This window comes from Protopterus annectens, chromosome 8.part1 (genome assembly GCF_019279795.1).
Source record: "Protopterus annectens isolate FY-2018-M chromosome 8.part1, PAN1.0, whole genome shotgun sequence".
Lineage (NCBI taxonomy): Eukaryota > Metazoa > Chordata > Ceratodontiformes > Protopteridae > Protopterus > Protopterus annectens.
Genome location: NC_056742.1, coordinates 262,990,115 through 263,002,431, shown reverse-complemented (window position 1 = coordinate 263,002,431; position 12,317 = coordinate 262,990,115). Strand labels below are relative to the sequence as shown.

The 12,317-nt window shown below is 36.5% G+C and overlaps 1 protein-coding gene across 2 annotated transcripts in view; it reads left to right on the top strand.

The window, feature by feature from the left end:
- Nucleotides 1–12,317, top strand: part of FANCA (FA complementation group A) — a 2,214,801-nt gene that overhangs the window by 1,431,721 nt on the left and 770,763 nt on the right. For both annotated transcript variants that reach the window (XM_044081851.1, XM_044081852.1), the window contains exon 30: nucleotides 5,362–5,435. In XM_044081851.1, coding sequence (XP_043937786.1) covers nucleotides 5,362–5,435 — 74 coding nt within the window. The remainder of the gene's footprint in view (nucleotides 1–5,361; nucleotides 5,436–12,317) is intronic.

Genomic DNA, 12,317 nt, shown 5'->3' with positions numbered 1-12,317 from the left:
TTTCTTGAAAGACAGGAAGACAAACTTAAATGGCTATCATATCATTTAGTAAATTCAGTTCTCACTTCTCACCATAGCTCTCAACCTTGTTAGCACAAAAATACAGAACAAAGCCAATAATGGGGGAATACAGCCCCAAAATAGGGACACATTTCAAATACTAATTTTATAACCTTAGAAATTTGCTAGAATAAAAGGTTTTGTTTTACCACTCCTGCAAACCAGAGGAACAGAACAAAAATGTGAGGCATAAATTCACAAGTGATGGTGGCTAGGGACTTTAGGCTCTTTTTTCCTGTACCCAAGCTACAGGGTTTGAGCCTGAGTACCTCTAGCCACCAGATGTTGTTGAGGGCATTTACACACAGACACACATACACACACACACACACACTCATGAATTCTGCACAAAACCAAACATAATGAGTTGACAGACTCACAAAATCAAGAACAATTTTTAATTATCAACCCAATTCCTTAAAAGATTAGCAGAATAAGATGTTTTGAATCAGCATGCATTTTCTAAACAATAATCAGTATGAAACTATAAGAGCTTAATTTGTTAACTGCCTTTAATCCTTAGAACTGTGCCAAACATCAATTTGTTTCTGAGACACAGCAGAAATAAGAGGCAAGATCATGGAAGTTCTACAAAATCAATCACAGTGAAGAAATGTTTGTGTACTGGGGGGTAGCAGTGCTTTGTACTATATGTATTTTTTGGTTATTTGATCACAGTGATATGGGTTTGTATCTGTGTGTGTGTGTATCCATATGAGCGTTGTAGATATTATTAAATAATGTGTATACTCTAGCTGTAAATTATGTCCCCTAACAGCAATTTCATATACTAGAGTAACTATGAAATATTGGTTGGATAGAATATTATCAACAATATAAAAAATATAGATAGCAAATACAAAGCAATTTAACAAGCCGTTTTCTACATACAATAATGCCCTTCAGTGTAGTTGTTATAGGGGACTAAATACCTTTCTAGGGATAATAACACATTATTTCTGCAATAATGCCTACCCTGTTGGGGACTGCTGCTTGCTTCTCACACAAGATGGAAATAGTAATACAAATATTGCTTTTTTTCCCATATATTTGTATGGTTATTTCAACATATGCAATCACGTTCTTCAAATTTCCACATCAAGCTGCTCAACTGTGATGCAGAGGCTCTTCTGGGTACTTACTTATCTTACATCTTACCCATAATTCTCAATCCCTTGTAAAACACAAATGGAAAATGAACTAACTCACTCAGCACATCATGCAGAAAGTCTAGCTACCCAATTTATCAGAAGTAGCTGCTTCCTACACTGTTCTCTATATGTAACCCCACTGCAGGGTTGTAAATGACTTGAACTGGCCCAGAAATGGAAAAGACAACTAAAGTATGAAAAGAAATATTATAACTTCTTGTAAAATTGATCAAATTAAATTCATATTTCAAAGCTGTAACAGAATAGGTAGGTGCTTGTTGAAAGATTTATTGCTTTCATATTCTGCAGTCCTGCAGTAAACTTTCCCTTAGCATTAGCTATCAAATAATCCCAAAGGCAGTGCCACCCATTAAGCATTATAAAAGTGACAAAACGGTTCTGATTGCATCTGTATTACATATTTTTTGTACTAATGTAAAAAACAATAGTTATTTTCAGCCACACAAATCCTGCTGCTTACTGAGGGTGTACTCGGGTATGATAATTATTCTGTTTATAGAACTGATTTTATGCAATTCCCTTTATTGCTTCTACTTCATATAGCAATACAAGTAACTTGGTCATATAAATATCCAAGGTAAATTATGATTGTTGGGACTTGGCTTCTCCAAATTAACATTCATGCAAGTTCCCTTTCTGAAGAACTGCAGATGTATTTGCTTTAGCAATGTGATGCACCTCTTACTGTATGTATCATTTAGTAATGGGTTGTGTGATTACCAGAGTTTGTGTGCTCTTTTAGAGAACTGCTCTCTATGAAGTTGAAATGAATATTACCAGACGGTTGTTAAAACACATTTTTATATATTTATTTAAAAGGTACTATTTACTCTGCATATATGTAACACACACACACACATATACACACTGTGCAAATAACAGCAGCTTCCGAAAATAAATCCTGTCCGTTCCCGCTCGCAAAAACCACCCGGAAATATGTACCGTGTGCTGAGCTGACGTCATTGCGGACAGTTGGGAGGCACGGAAAACAAAAATAATTTGTACTATGGGACAGTTGAGAGGTATGGATGATCTGCAAAAGTGGGAGGCTCCCCTCCCCCCTCGCTCTATGGTTCCGGTGCCCATGAACAAATCCAACAAATTAGTACATTATAATCTAAATACACATTTATCATATAACAATTATCCTGTTAGGCCATCTTTGTACAGTTAAATAAGCTCATTCCACTGAAGCTTAAAATAAAATGGACAAGCCATTTCTTTATCTGAAGAAACAGATTTGTAGAATTGCACCTTTCTGAATTACATATATAAATATTCGCGTATCAGTGGTACATCTGCTTTAGTATTGATGCATCTAAATTGTAAATACTGAAAGATTACCACTATAACAGCTTATTGATTTTACACTACATTAATAAAACGTATATCTGTCTTTCAGTTAAATGAACTTTTTGATGTGCAATTCTCTTATTACAGGATAATTTGCAGCTTTCATGTAACTAATTTGCAGATGACCAATATCTTACTTTTACGTGCCTTAAGCTGCAGAGTGTTTGAGTTTGTTTAATAACATTATAAACTGTTTTACCATGTGAAATAGCATAACATCAAATGAAGTATTTACTAGGATTTAATGCATACTTCTGCTCACTTTTTAAACCTGTTTGATTCATCATTAAATCTAAGTGTATATTTTTATAGCTAGATAATGGATTAGAGTTTTAAGAAAATACTCAAAAATAGATGGTATTTTTTCAGTTGTGTGTCCTTCCACTAAAGAAATTAACAAGGGTATATAAACATTTTGATTTGCATAAGTGGGACACAAAATACAGAGCATAAAACTGTTGCATCACTTGCAAGTAGAAGAGATGCAGTGACCCTAAATGCACATATTAGAAGTTGACAGTGACATTAGCTGTGACAAGTAAAGTTTAAGTAATTTCCTTTCTCTGGAATGCCCAAGTGATGGAACTCTTCTGAAAGCAGAATGTAAGTGCTGTTGTTGAATTCTTGTTCTGCAGTACATTCCGTTTATCTGCTGTTAACACAGTTAAAACTGTGAGCTTTAAACAGCTATACTCCAATTAGCCAAAACATCATGGTACTATGAAATTCAGAGAGTAATGTAAATCTGGTTATAAGCAAAGTGAGATGTAACTGCAGGACAAACATTTTGTCTTGCACTAAAAGACAGAAAAAATAACTGCTTTCTGAAGGAGATGTACTTATAAAAACTGCTCCAGTTCTCTTTTTTTCCATTTAAAGTACCATAGTGTACATTTTTTTAGTCTTCTGAAGTTCAACAAAAGTTACAACTTATGCATTAGTTGTACATGCTCTTTGGTTCAGTAACAATATTGAGTGCTCTACAGGTGATGTATATGCTTTCATATTTCTTAGGTAATATGTTCACATCTAAGATGCAGTCAAATAGCATTTAATTTGTGATTCATGATTTTCTTTAGGTGCAGTCAAATAGCATTAGAATACGCATAACTTGTATTACACTTATACTGATTAGGGTTCAGCATCGGTGCTACCTTTAACCTCTACCATGGTAAGTGTAATGGCATCATCATGCTTGCTTATCTCCTTATACTTAAGAGTATTAAAGCTCAAACAGTGAATTGACATTTCTGTGTTTTCTTTTGTATACAAGATGCTTCACGTAGCTCCCCCAGAGATTGAATTCAGAGCTGCCTATGTTGCTGAAAAGAGGCCAGGAATAGAATATGCTGAGGCTATCAGTGGTGGTACCTTTAGAGAAAACAGGTGTAGGCTAGTTGTGAGAAAAGAGGTGAAATATCAGGGTGTTGGTTCCCTTTACAATGCAGGGGTCCATTATAGTGAATGAGGAAAGGTAGGTCATGAGGACGTTAAGACAGCTTGAGTGAAGGTGAGGGAACTTGTTGGTGGGCCATAGTGCATATTATTAAGATGGTACTGCCTAAGCTGGAGGTTTTACTTATGTTTTGCAAAAGAAAAAAGAAACAGTAGGTGGTGCACTGCAGGCAATTTTTGTACATGAGCAAAGATCACACAGCTTGGGGGGTGGATGCATACTGTTTGGAAGAGTAGGCACTGGGATAGATTTTCAGAGTGCATGTTATTAACTAATGTGAATAGGAAAGGGAAGTGAGACTGGGATAACTGTGTTTGGCTTTTGTTCATAATGATAAAAAGAGAAGTAAAATATGGATGGTGAATATGAGAAGGATATGAGAAAAAATGTGAAGAAACGAGAGACTCTGGAGCAATCCCAGTTTGCATAGCAAGAAGGGAGCTCTGGTAGCAGGAACTAAGTGATTGAGACAAGAAGGACATCAATCATCATTGCTGAATAGATGCATATGGGTTGTAAGAGGGAGGAGCTTTAGGGTATGAAAGGAACAAAAGAATGAGTCCATGCTTGAGAAGAGGGGATTGGCTAAAATACAATCAGTTAAAGGGATGGTGAGAAGATGCTAATGGAGGTGGATTCAGGGAAGTTGGTGAAGAATGCGGTGTAGCACTAATGGAGTAGTTCGCTAAGGAGACATTTGGGAGTAATATATGCAGATTTGCAAGAGGAATGGCTTAAGGAAGAAGAGGAAGAGATTAGTGGAGAGGTGCCTAAAAAGTGTGGGAAGAGTGGAAGAGCAGATGTGGAATGCATTGTGTAGTGAGAGTGGTGGGTTTTGTCTAAGATCAAAAAGGAACAGATAACTAACGTGTTTATTTTTATTTATTTATTTATTTAACTAACTTAAGACCTGCAGTGATAAATCGACTCTCTTCAACCACGACCCAGGCTCCACAGAAGCCAAATACATAACTCAATAAATGTTTGATAACAAAAATGAATAGCAAAAATAAATACATACAGAAAAGGGATAGCAAAAAACAACAATCACAGTATGTCAGGCAATTTAGGAATATGTACAGTATTTACAGTATGTATAGGGTGGAGTTCTCTTAGCAGAGTGATACCTATATGTAGTACTGTTTAAGTCTACAAGCCTATAGTAACTTATCCAGTGTCGCAAAGTGAGCTGGAGGGTTTTAAAGTTTTATGTATTTGATATTCTTAGCTCAAGAAATCTGCTTTTCAGATATCAAATGTGACAGATGTAGTCTCTTGCAAGGTTTTATATCGCTAACATTATTTTCCTTTTTCTTTAAGCTGTCGTTTACTGACTGGGTAACCTATGAACTGAATGTGCAACCTCACAGAGATGTGCTGACTGACATGGAGAGGTAAAATGGGGTACCAGATGAATGTATAAATGTCAAATAGACTGGGGCACAGAAACTTATCTAATAGCAATATTTTGGTTGTGATTTCAACTGCACCTTAAACTGCATGAATCTGTCGACGACCACTTTTGAAAGTGCTTACAACATGCTGTGTGTTCTGTTTAATAGTTTTATTTTTTAAGTAGTTTAGTATCTGTCCTAGATTACTAAATTTTTGTTCTAATTGCTGATCTTTTAAGATATTTGCCAACCCTAAACCAGGTGGAGTTCTCTGAGTCAGAATTAAAATTGTCTTGCTTTGTCAGCCTTCAAATGTTTTCCAAAAGGTCTTCAGTTATGAGCGAATATCTTTGAAAGGCCAGGTTCATCCTTCCTTCCTTAGTTCTTTCTGTCAGCTTGCTATGCAGAGTTTTTTTTTTTTTTTTTGAAGTAATAAGCAGTGAAGTTCATTTGTTTTTTTTTTTTTTTTTTTTGTTTTTGTTTTGTTTTTCGCGGCTTGATCAAAAAGTGACCAAGTTGTATAGACATCGTGTATGTTTCTGCATAGCCTTAAGAGAGAGAGGTCTTTATAGATACTGGAATTTCAGTGAAACTTATCCTTGATAAGCCCTTTAGCGCTTCCTAGTAGAAAGCTAAGAAGCACCACTTATCGTCATTGTCCTTGGGATAGAAGTGTACAACACTATTGCTTCTTTGCCATAGACTACTTCATGAAGAGCTGTAGAGAGAAGTCTCTTCTCTCAACTGCAAGAAAGCTTCCCTTCTGTTGAGCAACATCCAACCCTGCTATCAGATGCAGTAACTGATGAGGCCTTTTGCCTTCCTCCACCCATCCCCCCCTTTTCTCAATTCCCAGGGAAGGTGTGTAATCTTCATGCCAGAATTTTTTAAGTAGCAGGGTGAACGTGTTTGGATTTCTGATGTGGCTTCCTGTCATTTCATTGTTTTGGTTGCACATTGCAAAAATTTCCTCTCATTCAACAGTGGTTACAGGTCCATCATGTTGGAAGTCCTCATATCGATGAAACTTTTGTTGATTAAGACTTTGATGAAGCTTTTTTTTCAGGCTCCCTGGCAGCTTGTAATTTGAAATCTTTGATTCAGTCCATAGTATTAGTATTGGAGGCTAATACTGGTTGTCTAGCCCTAAATTAAAACTGTGCTGTTTTACTTGAAACTATTTCTATGGTTGATTCTTCACAGAACTCCACTTCCCTACTTGTGGAGGTTTCTGAAGAGGGGGAGAAAGAGTAAACAAAAGTTGATGGAGGTTTCTTCTCTTGTGTAGCACTTCTGTTTGGCATTCCCTGTTTCTTCTGGAAGTCATACATGTGGTAAAATGAAGTATTTTAAGTGCTGGATGTGTGAAATATGGTCATATTTGGTTAATCACATGTAGGCCAAAGAGGTGGTTTATCAAAAACAGCCACAAGTCCAAGACCACTACATAATCTGGAAATCAAGGGTCTTGTAGTTATCTTTGATTTGCAGAAAACTTAGAACTCCTTATTCAAGAGTTGGTGGTCTGGGCAACTTTAACCCCATACAAAAATGTTTTAGTACTATTTATGACCATTACATTTGGTTGGTTGCATTTGTCAAACAATTATTTAAATAATAGTGTTGTGAATCTGTTCATCTTTAAGGCACCCTCTTGCAATGGGATGCATCTTTTTTTTCTTTCTGAAAACCCATTGATGTTACAGTTCTAGCATTTTCCATACCTTGGGGAAGTTTACTCCTCACATATGGTGTTATCACTGCACTGGGTTAGCTGTATGCGCCTGGCCATCACTTATTTCTTTTTCTGTTCACTTTGCACCAAGCTCAGCCCTCAGTCCCAATGTGTGTCATTGGGAAGTTCTCTTGTTCAGGGTTTAATGAAGCTAAACCTTCAGAGAATCTTTGCTGTTGTATTGTGATTAAGGACCACATAAGAACTGACTGCATTGCCCTAGAGATGGAGAGTGATGCTGAATCTTGGCACAAATGGTAGAACTTGAGCCTTGCTGCCCACAACATGTACTGAGGACCTAGAGCCATATGTAATTGCTTTTAATGTGGTCAGTGAGGGACTAGTAGAAGAATTCTATGTATGATTTTAGGCAGGAGCTGGAATGGATAACAGTAAGGGAAAGGGAAGCCAAAGCAGACCACCTCCACTTCAACCCTCCCCAGAATCCATTGCATCTGTAGTGGCCTTCTCACCCTCTCAGGTGACTAGCTTTTTACCAGGATTTGAGCTCACACCCATAATGGCCACAAGACAGAAGACAGGTGCCACCCAACACTCCCTCTTCTAAGCAGAGACCACAGCATTAGTTCTTCCCTTCCCTATTTATTCATCTCATATGAATTGGACCCTTGAGTCCTAGGAATGTCCGGTATATAAGTATATTTGGAAGTTATTAGTCAAACTGTACTGAGCCTTTAAGGAAGATACAAACTGTGATAGTATCATGTGATTTTGCATTCTGAGTCATTCTTCAATAAAGTTTCTTGGTTTGCATATCTAATTTCTCCAGCTTCTTAGTCATCAAGACAGTATGTGTATTTGACCAGTGAACATGTACTGCATGGTGTTAAAATTGAACTTGCTTTACCCTAGAAGCTGCATTTTAGGTTGTTCAGGATGTCTTCATGTCTGAATTTTGTCAAGGAAGCATCTAATTTATCAAAGCCATATACATTTGTGGACCGGCTCTGCTTTCTCAATTTTCAGAAAAGAAAATCACGAAAATTTAAAACGGTTAAACATTATGAAAAATTATACTCAAGGTTATTTCATATTTCACACTCCAGTGAAACACCAATCCTTCAGCTGAACTTCTTCAATTTTTGGCTTGAACTGCTAAATCCAACAACTTTGACATTTCCGGAAAAAATGTCAGATGATTAAAAGCTTTGAAAGCAAAGCTCTGATTTGTGTTTTAGTCATAAAAACTGGTGATTTAAGACATGAGTATTTCAGACAGCTGAAAACAGGGTGTAATCATTAAAAAGTATGAGTCTACAGTTAAGGCATTGAATCTCTTTAATACAATGTGCAAGTCTTGATGTACTCTTTTGATGTATTTGTGGCACAAGCCAGAACTTTTGGAACATAATTTTTCAGATTCAGTACAGGTGGAGGATTTCTATTTTATTTTCAAGTAGCATCCATCCAAAAAAGGCAAAGAAACGTAATTAAACTTCAAAATATTCTGTGTCATAATGCTTCTGTGACATTTGGTATTAAATAGATTCATGCTGTGAAGCTGCATCCTAATTCACCAACTAGTACCAATTGTGGCAAAAAATAAAACCAAAGGTCAGAACATTATGCCTGATAAAACTAGAGGAGGAGTGCATCAGAACATGTTGGCTATTACAAAGTACTTTTAAGCATGTTTGTGCAGAACCAAAAAATGTTCTTCATGAACAAGGCGATTTAGCTGGTGTATTAGATTCAGAGGGTCATATTTTTAGGATAAAAATAAGTATTTCCCTGCAAGTTCAGAAGCGACATTTTCAATTTCAGAATGTATGTTGCAAAATACTGATATTCTGCCAAATTACTTTGATTTGTTTCAAGGTTTGCTCTGTCTGCTAGGAAAGTATCACATTAAGATTCTTCCTGAGGCGCAGTACAAGGTAATCATGCTTCAAGAAGAGTTTCATTTACTGTAAGTTGCAATAAGTAAAGCATATGGAAGTCATGGCCATCATAGTTAAGCAAACAGAACAGATCGTGTGGGTAGATAGCATGCTAATAGTTGTGAATTGAGCATAAAGAATATTGTATAGATCCTCAAGAATGTGCCTGATTCCAAGTTCTGTGTTTTTAGTGCCACCCTAAGTTTCTGGCAAGTTAGGCTGGATGATTTTAGTCATACGCTGTGCAGAATTTGAGCACCTCTTGTCAGAGTGTTTTCTGAAGTTACTATTAGGAATGACTGAATGGTTAGATGCTGTGACAATATAATTAGGATCTAATTATAGGAAAGCTACAAAGCTGAAATATTTTTGTATATTAAAGCAGCTAGATAGAGACCAGGAAACTTGAAGTTGCACAAAATTAAGTCTGAAGTTTGTGCCATTTCTGTGAAATGCATGCGACATGTGTTGACTTCCCTAAGGTAAACTTGATTTGAAAAAGTCAGAGCAATCATAAATATAGCAAACTGCTTATGCTAAATCATGTCTCATGCATGTCCTCTACATGGCACAGTATCTTTCAAAGTTCATTCTTAAAATTTCAGATTTAACAGCAACTAAAGCATGATATAACATGTATTGAATCAGTAATGTAAAAAAAAGCTTTGAACTATTTCTCTTGTGGCCCCTATGGTACCTACTCTCAAATTTTATGATGTTACAACTTACTACTCTGCAGGTAGATGCTAGCAAGCAAGGTCATGGTGTAGAGTTACTGTAGGAAGGTAGACAATTGCTTATTACTCAGTAACTTTGCCTAATGCTCCAGTGTGCTATGCTAAAACTGAAAACCTTGTGTTAGTAATAGTTTTTGTCAACATTTTCAAGACTATTTGTGGTAAAATATTTTTTGAAGAGTTCGATCTTAAGTCATTTCAAAGTATATTACAGAGATCTTTAGACATGGCACCTTCACAAATTCAAAAGATGCTACTAGCTTTTCAAAAATATGATCTGTGAGTTAAGTACAAACTTGGCAAATTAATACATGTGGGTGATTCCTTAAGTATGTCATAATTGCATGATTTATTTGAGAAACGTTTGTAAGTGCTTTGGATCATTCCTAACTTTACAATCTCTGCTGAGAAACCAGAGCAAGTTAAAGCTTATACAAGGAAAGGTTGTGGACTAGAACTGCTGTGTTTGAATGTAGAAAGTTTTTTTGTCGTTTTTCTGTCATCTTTGTCAGAGTAGATGAAATAAGTATAAACTTTCTACCTTATTTTCCTTAATACTTGACAATAAACAAACTGCATTGGAACTTTTGCAAGAAAAATAATGCAAACCAAAGCTTAACTGTTTAGGATCAGCCAAGCTTTTATAGTATAAAAAAAGAAACCCGTGTAGAGGAATGTAGACGAAAACCAGCATTCATTTAGTTTGCCACAGTAAACCATTGTTTCTGGCTCTATGATAATCTCACAGGACATTCTGGATCATATGTGGTTCAAGGTTCTGTCATTCATGTATACAGAAGAAACAGGAAACATAAGTTTGAGAGTCAAGACTCAAGGAAATTATCTACACTGCCCGAGCTGCAGAAATCATCACTAACTACTGAAATTGAATTCAGCTCAGTTGACATATTCTTTATTGATAACAAGTTAAATTTTATCTTCAGGGTGCTTAAAGAAATTGTAGTGACTGTACAAGATGTATACATTTAAAATATGCATTTTTTCAGATCAAACTGAATTGCTTAGTATATCAGTGTATCTTGACACACACAGCATAGGTGTACAGTGCTATGCATTGAATTGCATACAATGTAACATATATAGTTTTGACTGTTGTAAAACGAGATGTCACAACTATAAATGCATGTGAAGTTTTTAGTAGACATCTTTTTTTTTTGTTTCGTTTTGATTTTAAGTGGGATAGTGCTACTGAGACTGGTGTGTCATGTTGCCTTGCATTCTGAGTCAGTCTGCAGAAAAGCAGTCTTAACTTGTTCATCTTGATAGTTTACATACTCTACCAACACATATACGACAAATAGTATGGTTCTGAAGTTGAACTGTGGCCTGAAGTATTTAATCAGAAGCTCACAGAATGGAGTAGAGCTGTATCCCCAAGGCCTCTCATTTTGGTTTTATCTCTGGGACTCCTCTGTGTTGGATCTTCACAGTTTGATCAATATCTGGTGAGAGATGACTGTTCAGAAAATGAAGCACATAATTAGCAATATAGACTGAACGAAGTGTGCACTGTGCAGGCCTTTTTGCTGAGTAGCACTGCCTCCTGCATGCATTTACCACTGCACTGGGTGTATATGCTTCCTCTCATGTACTACCCCCATGGGAGGGGCACAGGCTTTGTCTCGATGTGTTTAGCAGCTGGAGGCTTTCTTCTCCCTCAGAATCACTTAGATAAGTCAGAATACTGCTATTTGTGATACTTCTTTTGGGTAAATATTCGGGATTTTGAAATCCTCCAAGAATTATTCAGCAGCACTTTTTCCTTCCTTCACTGGAGAAGGGTAATCATCATCTTGAGTAGGAGGAAGAGGTTTGGTACATTCTGCTTTCAAAGCCAGTGCTTGTGGATACTGTCTTGGCAGCACCCTAATGTACGTCTCTCTATCTTGATAAGGTAAAGTTTTGTATAGGCTCCAAGTCAAATAATATGCTTTGTTTTGAAAACAACCCTAAGCCTGATAATTATATTATTTCTTCAGTCCAGCACCAGTGTTCTAGGTCTCAACATTTGAGTGCTTTGTAGTATATTTAACGTAATTGTTACCACTGGATTTACATTTTAATCTAGTAAACTGAATAGATACTAATGATGTAACGATGTCTTTCTGAAAGAAAGAAGTATGACCTACAAGTTATAGGTAGCAGGCCACATTACAGCAATCCTGAGTTGCATAGTGACACTCTAAATCTTGCTGTGACCTCTTTGATTCTTCGGGTATGTATGTGTGCACTTTTGTAAAACTGTGAGGCCCAAGAATGAGGCATTGAAAGCTGTTATAGAAATAGAAGACGCACATAATTAGGCTGTTTAATATGCACACATCTCTACCCTCAGTATGAGAGTGATGAGAAGCTGCTGTTTCAGATGTATGATATAATCCAAGGTAAAGTATGCTGTTTAAAAGTGAGTTCCTAATTAGCTTGGTGGTAGAGTTGCTGCTGTCGAGTATAAATGCCTGTCTGGATGGAGAGTTCAGGCAACAGTTCA